The following is a 24,240-nucleotide window of genomic DNA, read 5'->3' as shown; positions in this document are numbered from 1 at the left end:
CGCAGTCAATGGCGTCATATCCGCGTTGTCCCTGGTTTCCGCTCGTACTGCCATGGTAACCAGAGCTATGAACCAGAGCCCTCTGATAGTAACCCGTGGACGTGGACCACTGTGTAGTTCGCAATGTCTATTTGCACGCTGTTGTTGTTTCGTTCAAACATTATGGACCATGGCAAGCAGACTTTGGATAAAAAATGAGAACTAAAACGAGAATCAATATCAGCGCGGTGTTTTCGAGATGCCAAGAGCTCCCATAGACAGTATATAAACGAGAGCTCCACGTCCGAGACTTCGACCACTCCTACATGTACTTTATTAAACAGGTGAGCACATTTACATAAAACTAATCAATGTTATATAGTTCAACAATGATAAAATGTTATAATATGATCTGTATGTTATTCTAATGTTGATCTAGCTTACTGCTAGTCTCATACAGACAAACTAACACATACATTTCAACACATTCAAATGCAGTTTAGTGTGATAGTGTAATGTTAGACCAGGTGAAACAGCGCTGCGTTACCTCACAAGTTTAATTTGTCTTATAAACTGACCTGTGAGTTGTAATTCTGCACTTGCGTGTAGTTCGGTAGAATGAAATGTCCATATTCCTTTTATATCCGCGGGACTCGCGTCGCGTGTGGAGCTGATAGCTGTCTCTTAGCAATCCCGAGCTGCTTCATATCACAGTCATGATAAAAGCATCGATGTATTCAGTCATTCATAAACATTATTAGATCGGTCGGCTTGACGTTGACGACAAGATCCATAATTCTTAGCAAATGTTGCGTCATCAAACTACGCCTTTGTTATTGTAAGAGGTTAGAGACCCCTAGCGGCGAAAAAAATGACATACTGTACGTTTAAACAGCCCTTTTGTAACATTATAAATGTATTTATTGCCACATTTGATCAATTCAATCCATACTTGCTGAATAAAAGTATGAATTTAAAAAAAAAAAAAGAAGCTGACCCCAAATGTTTGAATGGTAATGTTTGCAAGTGGAAACATGACCTTCGAGTTTGTGTGTCTGAAGTCTGAATCTATATGTCTATATGTCGTGTGCTCTTCAGTTAACCCAGAAGAGTTGGACAGCCCTGTAAAAACAGGTTTTGATGGCATACTGGACGGCGCTCTGGATCACTTGAGGATTGGAGAAGTCTTCACATTCAGAGTTACTGTGCTGCAGGCATCAAGCATATCCGCAGAGTACGCTGACATATTCTGCCAGTTCAAGTGAGTGCCTCTGTCCTGTTCTGAAGTCTGTTTCCACTTGTGGACATTTGTCATTGTTCTAAATCTAATATTCTTTCATTAAACTCCTCGTTTGTAGTTTTATTCACAGGCACGATGAAGCGTTTTCCACAGAGCCGTTGAAGAACACTGGACGTGGTCCACCACTTGGCTTCTATCATGTGCAGAATGTAAGCTTTGCACTATAACTCAGAGCACCACGTCACGCTGTTTTTATTAAGCTGAGGGTAAAACACTCGTTTCTTCGATTTTCCAGATTGCCGTGGATGTGACCAAGTCCTTTATAGAGTACATAAAGACTCAGCCGATTGTGTTTGAAGTCTTTGGACATTACCAGAAGCAGCCTTTCCCTGCGCTCTGCAAGGATCTCATTAGGTAGATCCTGGCAATATTTATTATTTCCAAATCAGATTAATACATGCTACAAATGTCCGAATTCATCCATCAAAGTTGTACTGAAATGACAGCCAGATCTCTTTTTTCAGTCCGTTGCGCCCATGTAGACGGCAGTTCCCGAGAGTCATGCCTCTTTCCAAACCAGGTGAGAGCAATGACTTTTTTTTATGACCATTAACATTGAAGCCCCCCCCCCCCTTTCACCCCATTGGCCACTGCATGTTTTGTAAAAAAATAAATAAAGCAGTTGCGACTGGTTAATGTTTCCTGCCAAATCACGTTGAGGCTGAAGCTGTTTAGCACATATTCTCCGTCTTTTTGTGTTGCCTGTTTTATGTTGCTTTTTTATGTTTTGGGTCCATGTACCCATGTCACAGTCTTTATGTTGTTGGTGGTGGGTGTAGCCGCAGATAACGACACCCCTCCTGATCGAGAGAAGAACATGGACCTGATTCGCTTCCTGTTGCCAGAGGTCTTCAATGGGGCTCTGGTGGACTCGCTGTCAAGCCACGCCCTCAATGCAGCAGGCGTGGCTGTGTCCTACCTCCTTGAGGGGGAGGAGCAAGCCAGACTGCCGGCCCCGCCCTTGTCTATCTGTTCAGTAATAAAAGCGCAGAAGCCGGGTCTGTAATGGTTCTGAGTGCTTAAGGCCAAAGAATGTCCCTGAAACTAAACCTCTAGTCAGTCTAATGCGCTGATAATATAATTTAATACAATATAATATAATATAGTGTTGTCAAAAGTACCAAGTCGATACTGAAAATTGAAAAATGTGCCGCTTTGAGCGCTGTTGAGCTGAATCGTAAACACTTCAGAATGGTCAGTGTACTCACACGCTCATCAAATATGTCTGTGATTGGCTACAATGATCAGCGCTTCAAAAACATGTTGTAAATATACATCAATGCCACTCTTCAGCGAGCGCTTACACAGATACACACGGGAGCATTTGAAAGCAGGAGTCTATCAGCTCTCAAACGCTCCCGTGCGTTGATCATTGTAGCCAATCACAGACATATCCAATGAGCTTGTGAACACAATGGCCAATCAGAGTTGTTTATGATTCTGCTCAACAGTCCTCAAAGCGTCACATTTTTAAAATGGTACCCAAGTCGGTACTTTTGACACTAATATAATATAATATAATATAATATAATATAATATAATATAATATAATAGTGCTGGGCAACGATTAATCGCATCCAAAAATAAAAGTTTGTTTACATAATATATGTGTGTGCACTGTGTATAATTATTTTGTATATATATAAATACACACATATACATGTATATATTTAAGAAAAATGTGTTATTTATAAATAAAATATTTATATATAATATAAATTATGTTTAAATATATACATGCTAATATTTCTTAAATATATACATGCATACTGTATGTGTGTATTCATATATACAAAATAATTATACACAGTGCACACACATATATTATGTAAACAAACTTTTATTTTGGATGCGATTAATCGCAATTAATCGTTGCTCAGCACTAAATATAATATAATATAATTCTTGTTATTTCTTAAACATGTTATACTTAAAAATGTGTGATATTTAGGCAGTGTCTACTCATTTCCCCCAGTCCTACGGGAGTCACACAAAATCCCTGCATTGACAGACTGAAGGACGCTTTGTTCCAGGGACTGCGTTTCGGCCTGTTAATACTGTGTGTGGGTGTATGTCTTTTTCTCTCCCTCAGCCTCTCCATACAAACCTTATCAAGCAGATGGACAATTCTGGTCTTTCTCTCTGACATCATTCACCAGAAATAAATTGATGAATAGTACCGAAATAAGACTGTGGAACTGCATGAGTAAAACTGGTTGTTCTGTCACTTGAAACTGAGCTTGATGATGCAGTGGTCTCTATACATTTGCAGGATATTCTTTTTGGGTCATTATTATTATTAGGTATTTCGTTGTTAGTTTTCTTGTCTACTTACAGTAGACAATGTGTCGTATTGTATGTGTCATATTCAATGGTTTGTCTTACAGAAAGAGAAAAATTTAAATAAATATTCATAAGTATATGAATATAGTTAAATATGAGTTTAAGGAATAGTTCACCTTCGAATTAAAATTTCATTCAGTCGTATTTCATTCTAAACCTAGCTTTTTTCTGTTGAACACAAAAGGTGAATTTTTGAGCAATTATTTTTTATATATAATGTAAGAAAATGAGTAAAAGCAAAACAACTACAAAAAAGCAGCATAATTGTCTTCTGAAGCCACATGATATATTCTGTATGTAAGTGCATGAGAGAAGTAGAGAAGTCTGCTTCCTTTCAGTGTATTTCATATCTTTTTTTTTTTTTTTTTTTTTTTTTTACAGTTGATCTAGTTGACAAAATCTGAATGAATCAAACAGATCCAGTTCTCTAGTTCAACTCACTGACTCAATGTGCTGCTATCGTATGATTTCAGAGGACTTGTATGAATCACTTTTATGAGACCTTTATGGTGCTTTTTTTGTTGCTGCCATTTTGGTGCTTGATCCCAGTACTCATTAACTTTCATTACATTGAAAAAAGCGGACAGAATAAAGAAAAATCTCCTTTTGTATTCCACAGAAGGACAAAAAGTCATACAGGGTTGGAACGATGTGAGGGTGAAAAAAATAATGAGAGAATTTTAATTTTGAGGTGAACTATTCCTTTATTAATTCTGCTTGGCATGTGCAGATGTTTAGGGATCACTGTTATTCACTTTACTTTATTCATCTTAACAGCAGTGTGCCTTTACATCGGACCCCTGATCTCCCACTCCTGGTCCTCTCTAACTATATTCTCTATTCCTCCTTTTATACTGTGATCCATATCTTCCTCTCTCCTGTGAAACTCTAGTCTCCCTCTCATCTGCCATTGAATTATTATATCCTTTGGTCTATGATTAACTCAATATTGGTTTGACTCTCTTTGTTGTTCCTTCTTTCTCTATTTTCTGCATAGTACCTGCCACCAAACTGACAGCTCTCACGCGACCCACAGCAGGACCGTGCCACTGTAAATACGACCTGATGGTCCTCTTTGAAATCTGTGAGCTAGAGGCCAATGGAGAGTAAGTGTCTTGTCTAAACATTGACCTTTTCCCTTTAAATTGGCCTTTAACTGATTCAGTCAGAACAGAATCGACTGCTGTCTTCAGTGTGGCCTGTAAAATCAGTGATTTCCAGTGTATCTGGACAAACAAAAAGAGTTAAATAAATTTATCATTTCCTCTAAAACAACAACATGTTTATTAGATCCCATACCAACTAAGCTATTGAAAGAAGTGTTACCTATAGTGGAAGAGCCTCTCCTCAATATTATTAACTCGTCTTTATCTTTAGGTCATGTTCCAAGAACATTTAAATTGGCAGTTATAAAACCTCTCATTAAGAAACCACAATTAGACCCAAATAACCTAGCAAATTATAGACCCATTTCAAATCTTCCTTTTATGTCCAAAATATTAGAAAAAGTTGTGTCTGCCCAACTGGGCTCTTTCTTGCAAGAAAATGACACCTATGAAAAGTTTCAGTCTGGGTTCAGGCCGCATCATAGCACTGAAACTGCGCTCGTTAAAATCACAAATGATTTACTCTTAGCTTCTGACCAAGGCTGTATCTCAATACTAGTTTTACTTGATCTTAGTGCTGCGTTCGATACTATAGATCACACAATACTCTTAGATCGGCTACAAAACTGAACGGTGTTCAAGGACAAGCATTAAGCTGGTTCAGATCATACCTATCTGAACGCTACCATTTTGTCTATTTAAACGGAGAAAAATCGATCATAACTCTAGTTCCACAGTAAACTATGGAGTGCCGCAAGGATCTGTGTTAGGCCCTCAATTATTCTCAATATATATGCTGCCACTTGGAAATATTATAAGGAAACATGGAATTAGTTTCCATTGTTATGCTGATGACACTCAACTATATATTTCATCACGGCCGGATGAAAACGCTAAATTATCCAAATTGACAGAGTGTGTTAAAGATATAAAAGATTGGATGACGCACAATTTTCTTTTATTAAATCCAGATAAGACAGAGGTAATACTTATCGGTTCAAAAAACCGCCCACAAAACCTCTTACAGTACAACTTTAACATAGTAGGGTGTCCTGTTACTTTATCCTCTACAGTAAAAGACCTGGGTGTTATATTAGATTGTAACTTGTCTTTTGAAAATCATATTTCATATGTTACAAAAACAGCATTTTTTCACCTTAGAAATATTGCTAAATTACGTAACATGCTATCAGTTTCTGATGCAGAAAAGCTAGTTCATGCATTCATGACCTCGAGACTAGATTACTGTAATGCTTTATTAGCTGGTTGTCCTGCATCCTCAATAAACAAGCTACAGTTAGTCCAAAATGCCGCCGCTAGAGTTCTTACTAGATCAAGAAAGTTTGACCATATAACACCAATTTTATCATCACTACATTGGTTACCTATAAAGTTCCGTATTAATTACAAGGTATTGCTACTGACTTATAAAGCCCTAAACGGCTTAGCTCCAGTTTATTTAACGGATCTTCTATCGCCCTATAATCCATCGCGCTCTTTAAGATCACTAAATTCGAGGCTTCTGGTCATACCTAGGATATCCAGATCCACCAAAGGAGGGAGAGCATTTTCACATTTAGCACCAAAACTCTGGAATAGCCTTCCTGATACTGTTCGTTGCTCAGACTCGCTCTCCCAGTTTAAAACTAGATTAAAGACGCATCTCTTCAGCCAGGCATTCATATAATATTTTAATCTTACAGTTAAATCCGGTCTCTACTTCATAAACGCCAGAGGAGAACTGGCCCCCGACTGAGCCTGGGTTCTCCCAAGGTTTTTTTTTCTCCATTAGGTCACCTAATGGAGTTTTTTCGGTTCCTTGCCACTGTTGCCTTTGGCTTGCTCAGTTGGGGATGCTTAAATTGATTAATCGATTCACCAGTGCTATTGATCTGCATTACCAAACGTGGATGTTTTACACCAGAAACAAACACTGATGTACTATTTTATTTAATACTGTGAAGCTGCTTTGATACAATCTGTATTGTGAAAAGCGCTATATAAATAAAGTTGACTTGACTTGACTTGTATCTGTATAAAATGGTTTTTAGATCGTGATATAAAGGAAATCATACCTGTTCTCATTCATGTAATTGCTCTCAGTACCATCAGGAATCATTTTAGACACTTTACAACTCTTCCCAAAGGACATTTTACACACTTTACATATACTGTATGTACAGTTTGGGGTCAGTAATTTTAGTTTTTTTAAAAGAAATTAATACTTTTATTCAGCAAGGATGCATTAAATGTATTGCTGTCAAATCGATTAATCGCTATTAATCCCATCTAACATAAAAGTTTTTGTTTACATGATATGTGTGTGTAGCCTACATATAATATTATAGATATGTCTGTGTGTGTGTATATACTGTATATACACACACACACACATATTTATACATTTATATTAGTGCTGTCAAAATTAGCGCATTAACACGTGTGATTATGTTTTTCAGTTTAATGCGTTAAAAAATATATTTAATGCAGCATTCGTTTTTATCTTACATTATATGATCACACTCTTATTCATACAAATGCTTTTAAACCATTAAAGCGCAACAAGACAAAAGGAGAAAGTGCTGTCTGTGAATGTCCTGTCTCTGTGACACACACACACAACTCGTGTGCATGTCAGTATCGTGCGCACAGACAGCGCACCAGAATCGAGTTCTCTTTCGCGCTTGAACAAATGTATGTGCTATATTATGTTATACAATGTCATGTGTGCAAACTCAAATTAGTTATACTGTACATAAAATTTGCACCAGGACATTTTTGCTGTACACACACACAACTAAATAACAATAAAAGCTGACTTTTCTTTATCGAAATTATATCTAATAAATTTGTTTTATGGTAAATTACTGTATATGAATGATTTATCAGCATACCAAACTGGGCATGCTTAAAAAATATAATATATAATTAATATCAAATCATTATTATACAATAAATATTTTTAGACATATTTTCTATAGTATATATATATTTTATATAGATTAAAATATATTATGTATTATTAAGTGAATAATTATTCCTAATTAATAAATCTATTGGCTTTATACAGTAAATCCTACACTGTGTTTCTACATACAGGAAAGCTTGACTGCTGGTTATTGTATTTGACATGTATCTGTCCCTTGCAGCTATATCCCAGCCGTAGTGGACCACCGGGTAGGCATGCCCTGCCATGGCACATTCATGTTACATCAGGTACTGGAAAATGTTCTTTTTTTTTATTGTGTAACACAGCAACCATAGTCCATACTAATATAACATTAGAGTACAATATGACATACAACAACACAACATTTACATAACAGGGCATCCAAAGGAGAGTTACAGTCACCATAGTACATGAGTCAGGAAGAGATATCGAGTGGAAGGAAGTGCGAGAGCTGGTTGTTGGTGAGTTTGGCCTCAAATTCGAACTTATGCTCAATGCAAATGAGTAAATAAGAGATATATTGTGATATTCAGCAAATGGGATTTTCGCGTTTGACAGGGCGCATCCGGAACACACCTGAAGCAGATGAGACGATTATCGACCCCAATATTCTCTCTCTCAACATACTGTCTGCAGGATACATTCGACCCACACAAGATGACAGGTACCTTCTCAACCCTAATAAATATGTCAGGAAGACCAGTTTAGAAGTTTACAATAACATGACATTCTCATGTTTTCCATGTCTTTAACACTAAACATAAGACATCTTGAAAATTATGCTTGTCACTTTATATTTAAGAACACTGCCACAAGAGGTTACAGTACATGGGAGATTTATTCTTCTGTCACGAAGCCTTTTTTCTCCTTGAACACTCAGTAGAAGAGTTTGTCCACTTTGGCTGTTTCACACTCCACTCTTTTTAATACCAGGTCTCCATTTTAGTGATTGCTGCACTTAATACGACTCTCTCCTCAGCCTTGGCATATGATCTGAGAGCTGAAGCCAAGCCTGTGAGACAAACAGTTCTCTGCACAACTTTAAAGCAATGAGTTTTTGCCAAAGAGAAATGAGTCAGTGAACCAAACCTTCCAAACAGCTCTTAAGGGCTTGACACAAGGGAGTGATTCAGAATCAAACGGCAATGCAACAGTGCCAGCCTTAGATAAAGACCAGAAGTATATTTACACTTTTATGTTCCTTTGCACAAACATACCATAACTCGCTGCACGGTTGTGGGCACTGACAACTGACACATCCTAGAACTGCCATATTGAGGCTTTTAGCATTATCGACAGGGTGCAAAGTATGCTTGGCTTGGGGAAGTCTGATCCTAAAATGAAGGTTTGAACCTTAAAAAGTACACTACTGTTCAAAAGTTGGGGGTCGGTATGATTTTTTTTAAATGTTTTTTAAAGAAGTCTATTAAGCTTACCAAGGCTGCATTTATTCATTCAAAATACAGTAATATTTTATTACAGTTATTACAATTGTACATCAAATATTATTACAATTAAATCTAACTGTTTTCTATTATTCAGTGTCACATGATCTTTCAGAAATCATAATAATATGCTGAATTGGTGAAAACAGTTGTGCTGCTTGATATTTTTATGGATTCTTTGATCAATAGAAAGTTCAAAAGAACAGCATTTGTTTGAAATCGAAACCTTTTGTAACATTATAAATGCCTTCACTGTTATGTTTGATAAATTTTATGCACCCTTGCAGAAAAAAAGTATTAATTTCTTAAAAAAAAAAAAACTTACTGGCAACTGACCCCAAACTTTTTTAACAATAGTGAAAGTAAATTGTTTTAATTTTACATATTACATAAGGAATGTAATTAACACAGTGTTTATTTTTTACTTTAAAGGTTAAAATTGTGTCCAAAACTATTTTCAAAAACTGAAGATATATTTGAAGATATTTCTTCCTGACAAAACTGCTTCTTTTCAGGCTTTTTTCATCAACGGCGACAATATAATTAAATGGTAAAATGGTAAATGGACTGCATTTATATAGCGCTTTCACAGACCCAATGGCCACCAAAGCGCTTTACAATATTGCCTCACATTCACCCATTCACTCACTCATTCACACACCGACAGTGAATGTGTGAATATAATTAATCAACAAACAATGAATCATTTTGTGATTTAACTGAAAACAATAGTTTTTTTAAGGGAAAATGGTTTTAGAGGAATTGTTTTTCATTCAAGTCATTCTGAGACCCCTTGGAAGTTAGTCATTTTTATTTATTTATTATGTATATTTTATATTTACATAACACAAGTATATCATACAAAAATGTTTTGTGTAAAAAGTTGATAGTAAGATTGTTGTTTACTGAAAATTAAATGGTTAGCGTTTGGCTAACTATGCTAGTAGCTCCAAACACATTTGATATGTGCAAAATGAATATTTTTTTTTACCATTTTTAATTCTAAGACTGATTTATATGGTACACGGGTGGAATAAACTTAGATAAATGGTTAAAATATATTAACACAACCTCTCAACACGCCTCTTTTTTGTTGGATTGTGTTTAATTATTGCAGAGACCTTTCTGCATGACATAACAACAGCGAGTCAGGATACGAATCGCTTGACTGACAGACTAATTCCTGCAACTGCTCTTTTTCTGTTTAATAAAACTCATAACTAATAATTCCCCTCCCACTGCACACATGAGACAAAATGTGGTTTTATTAGCCACTATGAAGGAGGTCACAATTCAATCTGAAGATATGAATTCACTATTTTCCGACACTGAAAAATGGTTCTCTAGTTCACCTCCTTGCTGGTTATGCAAGTCTTCCCATCTGATGCTGGTCTGCATTTGTGTCCATTCTCATCTGTTCATTCCATTCGCTCTGTCCGCACTCCATTGCTCAGATTCAGCTACTGTACCCTCTCACTGAACCACACAGTGGATCGAGCTCTGCTGGTCACCATCACGTCGTTGTGATCTGCATGTGAAGATTGTTTTTTTTTTTTTAAAGAAAGCTTAACGTTAAAAACACTTGAAGCTTATTTATGAAACTTTACTAATAGAATCCATCATTAACATTCTCTCATCATGATAGTTATTGGAAACAAAATAGTACGTTTCTCATGCTAGCAGCCAAACAAAGCATTTTTTCATCTGCAATGCATTACTATGACATCACCTTAAATGGGCATCACATATCAGCATCCAGACTTTGCAAACATGAAATGCTTAAAGTAAAGTCATTCTTATATTATTAGATTTATCCACCGATGCAAAACTGCATGAAAGAGACATTATTACAAACCTCTCGTTTCAAGCAGCTGTGACCTCCTCTCCTGCGATGTAACCACATGTCCTAACTAGATAATCCACATTATACTTACCCATAAAACCATGTATCGGAGCTGGATTCATACACCAAGGACAAAGCTGTGACGGGAGAGTTGTGCAGAGGTCTCATCAGACACAAGCTGCTGGGCCTCCACACAAGCTCCTCTCCACAACCTTCTGATTCTGACATTTCTCTAGTCCACTAACAGAATGTTGTTTTGTGTTTTTCCAGACAGTTTCTTGATTCGGACATGCCTAGGTATATTACCTTCAAATCCCTCTCCTCCCATTTTATCAGACACACACACACACACAACAGAATGTTTATTTTTCATCTTTTTATTTCTCTGGCCATCTGTCTAATCAACCTCCATCGTTCTTTGCGTAATTGTTTTGGCTCTCAAATACTCTTTCTGCAATCATGTTGGTTTGTCTATTTTTTTTCTCCTTTCCTCCTACTATTTCGGAAAATGTGAGAGAATTTCACCCTGGCTCCCGTGGAAATGCTTTTGTGTGTGAAGCTTCTGTTGTGCATTGTATGTTTTTGACATTTTTGGCACCAGGTGACTGGATTGCATGGCTTGGCTTTTGTATGGGCTGCATTTTTGGCTGAATCATTTACAGGAGGTGTGGTAGAGATCATAGTCACGTTCCCAGTTAATAGGGAACATTCTCAGAACTTTACGTTAACGCTCTAAAAGTTATGAAAAGATTCTGATCTTTAATAATGCTCTCAAAATGGTAGCACAAAAACATTATTTACAGAACGTTGTTTTTTTTTTTTTTTTTTTTTTTTATGTAACTGAGGACATTTAAAGCTAACGTCCCCATAAAATAAAGTTCACATAACCAAGAAAAACTATTGAACATTTTGAAAGTTTGATTTTGGACGTTTCAGAGAACATTTTCAGAACTAAAGGGAACGTCAGCAAAACTTTCTTGGAACATTTTTGTTAGCCGAATCCATTTTATGACAACTTCATAAATAAATTTGTAATCTACGTCAGCCACTTCTTCATCAGTCACACATTCCTCCGGTTTAAACTAAAAGCGTTTTTATAATATTTTTAATGAGTCACTCTTACCACACACGCTCCATCAGTCCCACATAAAATGTATTGCTCTTGCTCAACAAATTCTCAACAAATTAGCTGACATCTCTTAATTAAAAATGTATGGTTTCATTTAAACAGCTCTGCAACTAGATCAAGTTCCATCACAAATGTCAAAGCAACACCATAAAACACAATTTCGCCTGTGTGGGGCGATAACTGTTGGCCAGACCACACACCATGAGGTCTGTGTTGTTTATGGGCGGGAGGGCTTGCTCTGCTAACCTCAGTATTAATCATGAATCTCTGAACAAAATTAGTGTTATGTTAGTCCACTGAGATTTATGATCTCATATGAAAAAAATGCGTTTAGTCAAGTTTATTGACAGGTAGTCTTCCCTTGCATTCTCTGCTCACATTAGCCAGTCTTTTTGACCACTAGGAGGTAGTGTTGATCAAATTTCTTTAAAGGTTTATTATGTTGCCTGAATGACTACAGTATAAGCTAACATTTCTAAGAGCTGCTTGCAGATTTCTAATGATTAAACCAGGACAACTATAATCACAGGAATTAGCTGCTTGTTTGTAAATATAAGGGTGGTGTCGCCACAGAGCGGTATGAGAGCATTGTTTTTATCCAAATCTGTTTTTCTTGTTGCAGTGCCAGAACTGTTCCATTTGCCAGGGCTATTACAGATCACACTGAGAATGTAATTTATCATACACATAATTCAACACCCTCTTTTACAGAAAAATTATGCTGCATAGTATTAAACTTGTAACCTGTAATTCACTGTATATGGTGGTATGATATTGTACAGTTTACATCTTAAATGTAAACTTGCATTTTCATCTGCAAGATGTATGTTTTAGAGTGTTTGCTCATCTGCAACAATTCTTGTCAGATGTTGAATAGACATTTAGAAGATGTTTATGATTTAGAATGTATGTAAATCTGCTTTTTATAAGAAGTTTATCAGATGTTGTACACAACTGATGTTTTCCAGATTAAGCGCTCTTTAGTAGACATCATCTGGGATTTTTTTTATCATTGTATGTGCTTCTTTAAACTTGCAACCCATAGTTCAATTGTAGAATAGAAGTGCTTGAAAATAAATTAGACAATTTGTGGGCTGCAGAAAGAAATTTAGGAATTGAAAGCAAATCCCAGCTAACAGAAAACATTCTCAGAACTTTCGCAAATTTTCTGGCAAGGTTCTCTCAAAGTCACGAACAAACATTTTCCAGTAAGGTTAATAGAATGTTCATTAGCTATCTGGTTGAAAAAGTTGCTGCCTGAATTTTTTAAGTACAATCAACTTGGTTGTTTAAGTCATTTCAACTTAAATTACATAAAACTGACTTTAAAATGTTTTAATCTTGTATAAGTCAGAAAATATTAACAATTGCTCAACTTATTTTGATGGGAACATGTTATCATAACTTATTGATCATATGATATTTTAGTGTACATTATTAATGGAATGTTTTTTTTCTGAAACATTAATTGGACACTCGTCAAACGTTTTTTTGTACGTCAATACTTACTAGGCCTACTTGTATAAAAATGTTCAAAACATTTAAAAACTAACATTCCCATAATGTTTTTTATAAAATGGAACGCCCCCCTAATGTGGAATGTTTTTCTAACTTTTTTTTTTTTAACTGGACGTTTTGAATGTCCGGAGAACTCAGAAATAATGTTTCTTCAATGTGAATGTTATCAAAATGTTCTTAGAACATATTTTTGTTAGATGAGTAATGATTTGAGAAGGTAAGATATCATCACATAATTCCTCAAAGTATTTGATATCATTCTTAGTACACACTTGTCACCTTGGCAACTGTACTATTATCCACACCAACATCCTCCAATGTAGTTCTTACTGTCCCAAGAGTTATTCAGGGAGTTGAGTATAGCCCTACAGTGTCCCTCCTCCCATATATGTTGTCACAGAAACCAATTTTAATTTCCAGCAGTTTGGGTGGCAGTGTGCAGCTCAACAATCCATGTAAGCATTACCTCAGCGGTAGCATGCTTGCTTTCTAACCCTTGTGCAATGAGTAATTCTTCAATATTATTTAGGTCCTCAATGCAGGCAGAACCAATAAACTTAGAAAGAAATGTCCCTCTGTATATTTTGCCAAGAACATGAGTTATAGTTTGGATTGGCTGATATAAGAAAATTAAAGGGAAAGAAAAATTGAAAGGGAAGGTAACAAAACAGGAAATATCTTTTATCGTGTATAAATGGGAGGTGGAAATTATCTTCACAATCCCTCATCTTGCTTGGTATGCTGAGCTTGATTTATGTGTTTTTTTGGGAGTTAACACTAGCGTCAGAAATGAGATGGCTGAGTGTCTTCTAACTGTGTTTGTATCCTAATCTGCTAAAGCTAACTCAAGCGAGTCCAGTAGCTGTGTTTTGGAACATGGTAGTTGGCTTCTAGCTGGTTCAAATTGGTTTGGGTGCTTGATGTGGGAACTGATGGGGAACTGACTGAGCTGGTAGACCTGAGCCCAGCATCACATCATACCAGCTTAAGGCCATGTTGTACTCTCTCAGAAATACATTTTAGCAGTTACTGAGATGGTACCCTTTCAACTGTGTACGTTATGTAAGGGTTAATGCCCGACGAGGTGTCCATTATCAGGTATTAATGGACGACGGCGAGGCGTGAACGGTTGCCTCCGCCGAAGTCCATTAATACCTGACAATGGACACCTCGAAGGGCATTAACCCGCTTATACCATGGTCACTTACGAAAGAAAGAAATATTTAATCAATTAATAATACTTTAATGTGTTTTAGAGTAAAAATCGTGAGGGTTTTTATTTATTAGGTCGAGCACACTACTTAATATCTCCCGTATACAGGCGTTGCCAAGCAACGTGGCCACAGCGACCCGACCGCAGCAGTTGATCAGTGAGTTTGAGCCAGCGCAATCATTTAGAACTGTCATCAGGCAAATTGACGGGACGCCTTTCCTAGGTGTACATTATCACTTTTTAATGGACACCCTGCAGCCAATCAGAATCGAGTATTCACTCAGACCATGGTATAATTAGCACTAAAGGGTGCACATTTGTACCTAAATGGTAGAGATTAGTACCCTTTGAAAGGGAACCATTTAAGTGACAGCTTTTGTACTATGTTTTCCTGAGAATGTTGCTGGTTTGTTCCTGGTCCAAGATGATCCGGCAGCTCAGCGGGTTCCCATCAGTTGCAGGGCTGTAACTATAATTGAGGAGGCACGTACCACAAATATTCACAATAGTGGTTGATCAATAAGGAGATGTCTCTTCATTTTCCCCCATGGCATTGTACAATAAACGACTGAGGGTCACTTTCAAGTCATTCCAAATGGAACCAATGAACATGCATAAACATGCCTCGTTAGGAGACGCATGACAAATGAAAAAGAAGTCTGTTCCATGATACACTACTCAATTTTCTGTGAAGTCTGTCGACCCAAAATCTACAAACTGGCTTTGACTTTTGGCAACTAGCATTGACTTGCAAAAGTCTAGAAAATGTCTTTTCTAGAATTGTCATTTTTGGGTGAACTATCCCTTTTAGGACTTAAATACACTAAGTGGGACAGTCTAGACCTTCCCCACAGTGACCCTTGAAATTTCCCCCACCATGTTTCATTATTTTCTCCCCATCTCTTCAACAAATCAAAATTTCCAGTACCTCTTTCACTCCTTTTTGTCTGAATGACAGCCACAAAGCTGCCTACTGGGTCATGCCGGTCCATTCGCTTTAACACTCAACATATAAAGCACACAAGCTCAATCTATCACATACTTCAGAGAAGCTCGGCCCCTCTCATGTACTTCAGACTCAGGCATTTCGAGATTTAAGACCCTTACCTGGCGTAGGGCCAAGTGGATCCAATCTGTGATCATTTCAGTGGGTTATGACCTAAATTTATCAGAGCGAGGGAGGGTACTATAGCCTTGAAGTTCAACAAGGTGAAAATAAGCCTATGTGTAAGAGGCAGCCCATACTATTTTCATATAGTATTGCTTTAGGGTCAATATTAGTTCAGTTGTACTTCATGGAAGTCTGTGAAATCCTAACAAAGCTGATGTGAGTTGATTGGAGATGCAATCGCTCATTGAGATAAATTTGCTATATGCTTTTATACTTCAGTTTTCCTCTCCGAACTGTCTTACTTATGATTCTTTCCTTTCCACCTAAAGCATTTCCTTGGGGACTGATTCTAGGTATAAGTGTCCCCTTGTACCTGCCTCCCTCTTTGAATGGTTACGTCTTTCATCCGTCATCATTTTAATTTTATTTTATTGTCATCGTTCTACACATCATTGGTGGTGGCATTCATATCTAGTGAGGAAGCTAAGTGTTTTGTTGCATGCATTTATATTGTCTCGTAGTCACAATTTTTAAACACTCTTAAAATGTTCCTTTAAAATATTATCTTTTTATCAGTTAAAATAAAATGACACAGACACTGTATTTAGTAATTGTTTTGCCTAAAAGCTGACACTAGTTATTATGTATTATTAACATAGTTAATTCATTTAGCCTGTTAATATTTATGAAATTCTAACATGAGTGAGAGAATATGTAAATTCACCTTGGTCTATGTTGAAATGATATCTTTAAGGCTGTTTTCTACCATCAATATAGGACATTCTTCCGTTTTGATGCTGCTTGGGATTCATCCATGCACAACTCTTTGCTGCTAAATCGTGTCACTCCTTATGGAGAGAAAATCTACATGACTTTGTCTGCTTACTTGGAGGTAACCAAGGCCATTTACTTATTTAGTTACATGATTTAGTTCCAGATAATTTAATCTAGCAAACAGCCAATGGCATTTGTAATGGTTAAATCAAGTACATATGTGAAAGAGAGGCAAATGGCAGTAAACCTTGTGACTCTATAGAGCACAACAGTATCTTTCCAGTTTTAGTAGTTGTCTTGGTTCTGGAAGTATAGTTCCCATTCATTTTTCCACAGAGGAAAAAAAAAAAAACTTCAGTGAAGAATTTCATGACATAAACTAAACAGCTCAGAAACATTACATATTTTGATTTGAATCAAATAAGTATTTGAAAATCAGATAAAAAGACAACATTCCTTGGCTTCACATTTCATGAAGCAAATGCAAATTATATAATCAAAAACTAGTATAGTAAGTATAGAAACAATAAATGTTTTTGAAAGAAGTCTCTTATGCTCACCAAGGCTGCGTTTATTTGATCAAAATACAGTAAAAAAAACAGTAATTTTATGAAATATTACAATTTAAAATTTTCTAATTTTAATATATTTTAAAATATAATTTATTCATGAATTTTCAATGTCACATGATACTTCAGAAATCATTCTAATATGCTGATTTGGTGCTCAAGAAACATTTCTTATTATCTATGTTGTAAACAGGTGCTTAATATTTTTGTGGAAACGATAAGCATTTATTTGAAATATGTTTTGTAACAATGTGAAAGTCTTTACTCTCACCTTTGGTCGCTGTAGAGCTCTTTTGGCGTAATGGATTGTTTTTGAATTTTTTTTATGATGTTTAAATAACATGGACTAATGATTTCAACAGAATCATATACTATCAATTAACAGCCTTGGAGCTCATTGGAACCCAACTGTTGTGCTCTATAGGTGTTGCTTGTTCTTGGTAATTTTAAGCACCATTTTAGATGGAAAAGCTTACAATGGTTTTCTTTTCCCAGATGGAGAACTGCACACAGCCCACAGTAATAACCAAAGACTTATGCATGGTGTTCTACTCGCGAGACGCCAAGCTCCCGGCTTCTCGCTCCATCAGAAACCTTTTCAGCAGTGGCACCTTGAGGCCATCTGAAGGGTACGGCTGCTTTAAATTACAGCAGAAGTCCTTTGCAGTGTTCCTCTTTTAATTGAAGTTACCATAAGGTTTTGTGTTGTTTGTTTTACACGTAGAAACCGTGTAACTGGAGTGTATGAGCTCAGTCTGTGCCACCTGGCTGATGCAGGGAGCCCAGGTAAGACACTAGCCTGTTTAACTGAGGATTTATGAGATGCTGGGCAGTTTACATTTTAGGGGAGGTTCTGCTGTTGAAATGACACCTGAATGTGCAGGAATGCAAAGACGGCGCAGGAGGGTGCTGGATACGTCGGTGGCGTACGTGCGAGGGGAGGAGAACCTGGCTGGCTGGAGGCCCCGCAGTGACAGCCTCATCCTGGACCATCAGTGGGAGCTGGAGAAATTGAGCCTCCTGCAGGAGGTGAGAACATCTAGTTATTTGGTTTTTAATGTGAAATGACAAGAATGTGTCATTGGCGGCCCTGCTGAGTATCTGAGACTTCATTTCCTTCTGCGGTATGTTAGGTGGAGAAAACTAGACACTACCTCCTCCTTAGGGAGAAGCTGGAGTCCACCCTGCTGCTGGGCCAGGAGTCGCTGCTGTCCTGCGGGAGTGAAGATCTAACCGAGTCCTCTTCCCCATCCACCCACCTGGGCCTGGGCCACAGCCCCGGCCCAGGCCCCGCAACACCCAACGAGAGGCAGAAGGAGCTGGCTGCAAAGGTTTTTTAAAATTTAAGAAATTTTAAGATCACTTCAGGAAATCATGAGAAAAAGGCTCTTGTCAATCAGTTTAACGTTCCCCTTTTCTGTTTATCCCCAACAGTGTCTGCGTTTGCTTAACCACTCCTTTAACAGGGACTACAGCCATGTGTGTGTTAGCGCCAGTGAGAGCAAGGTGAAGATATTAAGAATATTTTACACTATTTTACACGTTTCAGTTATCAACAATACATTAAGAAGCTTTTAGGAGCTCAGGTCGCTGCAGAAACCTACAGAAATTAGATATTAGTCATGACTGAAGATTTCTGAAGATATATTTTTTTGAAGGAGCATGTTGTGTTCTCTGTTTAATGACTTTTTTCTCTGTTGTGATGTGTTGTAGTTGAGTGAGATGTCAGTAACTCTTTTGAAAGACTCAGCCTCAGTGTGTGCTGAAAGCACTCTCACACCGTCCTCCACATGTCCATCACTTGTGGAGGGACGCTACGGCCACAACACTGATCTCAGGTCAGTAAATAGTGACTGTTGTCTCATTTAGAGATTTAAAAGAATTTTAACAAGCTGATTTATGCAATACAGACTGAAAAAAGACTTTTTTCTGGCCTCTCCCGCCTACTATTGATCAGACTGAGGGGGCGTTTACTCGTAAAACTTTTTATGCGTTTTGGCCATTCAGTTACACGACAACGATGTTTTGGGGGCCTGAAAACGAATACTTTTGTAAATCGGTTTCAAAGTCCAGTTTGAATGTGAATTTGTGAAAAGTGACGCCATGAGCACGCGTGTATTACATGTTCAGTCAGTAGGTGCGTATTGTTTCTTTACAAAGTAGCATCGTCAACTACTGGCCTGGCATGCACAATACAGCGTTTTCAGTCGTTTTTGTGGATCCGGGGATCATTTTGACAATGGTGTCGCATGTACTCGAAAAACGCAAACGAAAAACTTTTCTGTGTTTAGTACATTGGTGTCTTGTACCCTTAAGCCCAGAGTATACTTTGGTTTTTACGTGTACACGAGGGCCCACTGTGTGACGCAAATATTGTCACCAGAATATATATATAAATTTATAAATATAAATTATATGATATACTGTAAGTAATTTGGAGTCTAAAAATGCTACAAAGCCTAAAAAGTATGTCTAACCAAGTTGTCTTACAAATTTGAAGTTGATATCACAAAAATGTAGCCCTCTGAAAGGGAACGCAATGTCCAATTTTGAGTGCTTATGCTTTTGAATGAATGTCCACTACCAGGGCACTGGTATACAGGCTATATTGTCATGTTTAGGAACATTAGTCTAACTAACACCATCTAACTAATACAGTAGTTAGTAACATCTGTATTCTTACTGCTGTATTCTATGTGTAGACCCCCAACACCTCGATCTCGTGCTGTCAGCCCCATCCCTGAGTCTGAAACAGAGGGCAAGAAGTCCCCTCAACCGTCCAGATCAAGGACCCACACTTTCGTGCCAGATATTCAGGAAATCCGTGTCAGGTAAAACAAAAATTGTACAAAAAAAAAACATTATACAAAAGATAAGCAATTCCTTTTTATTTTACATTTGCCTGTAAATTAAATAAAATTTCTGAGATTTCATGAATTTACATGTTTGAAACATGACTAAGTCTAACCTGTACTCTATTTTATTGTCGCAGCCCAATTGTGTCAAAGAAAGGTTATTTGCACTTCCTGGAGCCCCACAGTAATGGCTGGGTTAAGAGATATGTGGTGGTACGCCGACCTTATGTCTACATCTACAACACGGAGAGAGACACAGTGGAGAGGGCCATTCTTAACCTGTCCTCGGCACAAGTGGAGTACAGCGAAGACCAGCAGGCCATGCTGAAGGTAAAACATCTACAAATCTTTTCTTTTCTTTATTTTCGAGTAAATCGACTGAACTGTAACCCAATGTCTGTCTGAACTGCAGACCCCCTACACGTTTGCGGTATGCACAGAGCATCGTGGGATACTCCTTCAAGCCAGTAATGACAAGGAGATGCATGACTGGCTGTATGCCTTTAACCCTTTGCTTGCTGGATCTATCAGGTACAGTGGAGCACATATCGAACTCTTTCGCACACACAAAAAAAGACCTTACATGCCAATATTTGTTCAATTGTCTTCTTCCCGTCAGGTCTAAACTGTCAAGAAGAAGAGCCGGGCAGATGAGGTTTTGAGCCCACCACATGTACAACTCTTCGAGGACAAAAAACACTAAGGACTATACTTGTAAATAGATCTACTGACAGATCCCCCAGTTTCTGTGCTCAATCAACTCTCTGACCCTCTGTTTCCTTCATGTGTGTACCTGCACCTGCCCACACTAGCACCAACTGTGCACCTGTATCTTAAAGGCCCCTTTGTTGTGCATCTACAGTGGCCTAAATATTCAACTTATAGCGCCAACAGAACAGGCTAACTACTTTTTGGGGTTAGAGATAGTATGCTTATGTAGTCTTCAGCAACATTTTAGAAAGTTTGAAAATTCTGAAGCTGTCAGCTCACGCAAACACATCTAAATTTGGTACTGTGAAGAGTGACGTCCATATCTTGAGTTTGGTGGGAAAATGGATCACATGGCCTTATTGCGCTACTCCTGACTTGCAAGTCTTTGCGTTTAAAGCTGGTCGGTATTTAAGTAAGCAGACCATATGTTTATTCATCTCTTGGCTATGGAAGATATAATTGATCAACGATAAGCAGTTCTTAGCAAGGAGCAGATGAATCACATCATATTACGCTGTTACTCTCTTTAAGTGCAGTTCTTGGACACAGTACAGCCCACCATAAATACTCATATACCTCTATAATGTTTCCCTTGTAAGGCCTTGAAATGCAGTTTTCAAAATAATCAGGACGCATGAGGAAAAATTTGGCAATGGAAAACGGTTGCATTCTCATATCTCTGTATGAGAACCGTTCATACAGATTTGGCCTATTTTTGTTGGAGTACTGGTCAGTAGATTTATCTAAAATGTATCATAATCCAGTCTAATATTTTATATAAAAAAAAGATCGGTATCCCCAACTTATCTTATACAGTATCTGTCTAATTTATTTTTAAAATTTCTAATTAAGTCTTATCTAGTTAGGTATTTATTTAACATGTTTTTATTTATTTCAGCATGTATTTATTGACAAAGACTGTAATATTTTTTGAAGAAGTACAGTGCAATTTCTGCACATGACACTTTTTTTTTTTATCATGAGTTGACTAAGCTCCATTTTACTGACCGCACTGCTCTCATTCCCCCAACACGACCGAATGCATTTGGGGAACAGGTTAGAAGTGAATGCTGGGATAGCTGCTATAACATGTAGATTACTTGAATTTTACTTTTTAGAGGTTAACTAGTTTTGGTTAAGAAAAAGGTTTTTCAGGTAGAGAAACATTATCATTATTGCCCAGAATCCTACATGAGTGTTTGTATGGTAAAATGGAAGGTTTAGAAGTTTGTTAGAACAAATCAAATGTACAGTACTGATGGAATTTTCTATACGCACCCCAGAGAGTGATGAGATATGATTTGTGCCTCTTGGATCATCTACTCTGTTTTTGTTTTACAATTTTCATCATCCACTTTCAGTACCACCCTTTCTCTTTGTGTGTAATTCTTGTGCACAGGCAAAATCAGTTTTAATTATTTTTTAGATAGTTTTAATATTGCACATGCCCAACATAAGACTAGGTTTTGAGATTTCTAAGCATGTCTAGATGGTGTAAATTGTTTTTTCCTCAACTGATTTGACTTGCAAATGAACTAAACAAATCTACTTATTCACCCAGAAACATTTTTCATTTTAGGGACAAGTTTCTCATCTTTAACACCATCATGGACTCCAGAAATAAGCCCTTCTGTTGTTCCAAATATCATTTTGGTCCTATTTTTTGTGATTAAAATCATATAACATATCTGATGAGCTGATAGATGGCAACTCAATACGTTTTAAATTTGTCTCAGGTCGGATTGTTGTGCTTATTTTCAACAGGCAAACCCCCTCAAAAACCCCCAATAGTTGTTCAACTTCAGCCGAACTACATTTTATGGAATATGAAACAACATTTTTGAGTTATATAATGCCAGAAGCTGTGATTTAGACACGTTTTCTGACAAAGCATTTGCTAGCAGGTGGAGTCCTGTAGGCCAGACCTTGATAGTTACTGGAGCAGAGCTCATGCTTTCCAGATGGCTTATAATGTGAGATAATTGGATGATCCTGCAATTTGCCTAACCAACACAAGCCTTTCACCCATACTTGCATGTTCAGTGCACATATCAATTGTTTGCAAATCACCTGAGGTTCCTCCAGGGCAGCAAGATTCAGGCACATGTGTATGACTGAGGCCAGCCAACCTACAGCACATGCTCAGTACAGCAAGAATCTGAAACCCTGAACAAACCTCTACTGAAGCCTTGATATGTCTATGAAATCTACACTTCTAATTCCAAAAAATCAGTTACTAATATGGGTGTTTAGGATGGTATTCTGTTTCTGTGAGTAAAAGCAGAAAGCATATCCCTATGATTCTCAAACCCTGAAGGTTCTCTGTTCATGCAACTTTTCACTTTTCCATGCATGTCAATCAGCTTCAATTTACTTTCACGACCAGTTCAGAGTAAATAAAAACAATGCCACTACCTTTAAACCAGTGCATATGTTAAGTAATAGCAGGCGTGTCAACAAAATTATTTGAAAAAAATATATAGTTAAAATAATCACTTTCAGTTTTAGTACATACTGTACAAGCATATGTAAATTGTCTTAGTTTTTGTCTGTGCACCTTGTAGAAAGTAATGCAGAGAGCTGAATGAATTGTTCATGTTATAGCCTGTCCTGTACCATTTCTACTAGCAATTTCCATAAAACGTTGCATTATCATGTTTCCAAGCTAAAACATTGCATCCATTTTACCACCTCCCAAAGTGTAAGAATGAATCAGTTCTCATAATCGACACCAAATATCTGTGTGCTTCCATTCGCCTCTTATGCACAGACTTCATTCATGAGCATTTTTTTTTTCTGTCGTTTTCTCTCAGTTTTACTTGCCTTGTATATAAACATGATTGCTGTGAATGGTGTAATATGCAGTTGTAACCGGTTTGTACCATCTTCAGTGGGCAGTAGTTCAGTGTCTCTTTCTGAGTGTTGGAATTATGAGTCAAATGTTTGTGTACACTTAACACATTGACAGATATGAAATAAATGTGGAACTTATGCAACACTATGAATGACTTTGTCATTTGTGTGCGTTTATTGATTTTTGAGCCATTGTTTTATGCATGAGAAAATAAGAAAACTTTTTGAATGAGTGGTGCAGTGGTCCAATTTACATTGCGCAGACTTACACCAACAAACAAGTTGTTTGGCTGTTGGATTTGGAATTTCCGGAAAAATAAACAGTATAAACACTGATCCAACCAAACCCCCCAAAAATGTGGTTGTTAGCTTTGTCTGTGAGGTGTGAATTTATTTGCCTTATGTCAGAACCCTGAAGAGATTTCCCTATGAGGTTTATAGGGTTTTTCGATTTATGAAGCCTGTTGTAAAGAGCCTGTTTAAGCCTGTGGTAAGCCTAAACTTGACTATACTTTGACGTTTTGTTCTACAACAAAAATTA

The 24,240-nt window shown here is 37.2% G+C and overlaps 1 protein-coding gene across 1 annotated transcript in view; it reads left to right on the top strand.

The window, feature by feature from the left end:
• Window positions 1-23,846, top strand: part of kif1aa (kinesin family member 1Aa) — a gene marked incomplete at its 5' end in the record, with an annotated part of 64,250 nt that extends 40,404 nt beyond the window's left edge. The window contains 20 exons of the mRNA XM_081379798.1: window positions 1,078-1,240; window positions 1,338-1,428; window positions 1,515-1,633; window positions 1,744-1,799; window positions 4,620-4,728; window positions 7,878-7,944; window positions 8,055-8,139; window positions 8,237-8,342; window positions 11,237-11,263; window positions 16,715-16,829; window positions 17,776-17,909; window positions 18,005-18,066; window positions 18,164-18,309; window positions 18,414-18,611; window positions 18,715-18,786; window positions 18,994-19,118; window positions 19,983-20,111; window positions 20,273-20,465; window positions 20,548-20,666; window positions 20,755-23,846. Coding sequence (XP_081235924.1) covers window positions 1,078-1,240; window positions 1,338-1,428; window positions 1,515-1,633; window positions 1,744-1,799; window positions 4,620-4,728; window positions 7,878-7,944; window positions 8,055-8,139; window positions 8,237-8,342; window positions 11,237-11,263; window positions 16,715-16,829; window positions 17,776-17,909; window positions 18,005-18,066; window positions 18,164-18,309; window positions 18,414-18,611; window positions 18,715-18,786; window positions 18,994-19,118; window positions 19,983-20,111; window positions 20,273-20,465; window positions 20,548-20,666; window positions 20,755-20,797 — 2,159 coding nt within the window. The 3' untranslated portion in view covers window positions 20,798-23,846. The remainder of the gene's footprint in view (window positions 1-1,077; window positions 1,241-1,337; window positions 1,429-1,514; window positions 1,634-1,743; window positions 1,800-4,619; window positions 4,729-7,877; window positions 7,945-8,054; window positions 8,140-8,236; window positions 8,343-11,236; window positions 11,264-16,714; window positions 16,830-17,775; window positions 17,910-18,004; window positions 18,067-18,163; window positions 18,310-18,413; window positions 18,612-18,714; window positions 18,787-18,993; window positions 19,119-19,982; window positions 20,112-20,272; window positions 20,466-20,547; window positions 20,667-20,754) is intronic.
• Between the last annotated feature and the right edge of the window lie 394 nt (window positions 23,847-24,240).

This window comes from Scardinius erythrophthalmus (assembly GCF_964197995.2).
Source record: "Scardinius erythrophthalmus genome assembly, chromosome: 12".
Taxonomy (NCBI): Eukaryota; Metazoa; Chordata; class Actinopteri; order Cypriniformes; family Leuciscidae; genus Scardinius; species Scardinius erythrophthalmus.
Note: the sequence above shows the minus strand (reverse complement) of the source record. Positions and strands in the feature narration are given on the sequence as shown.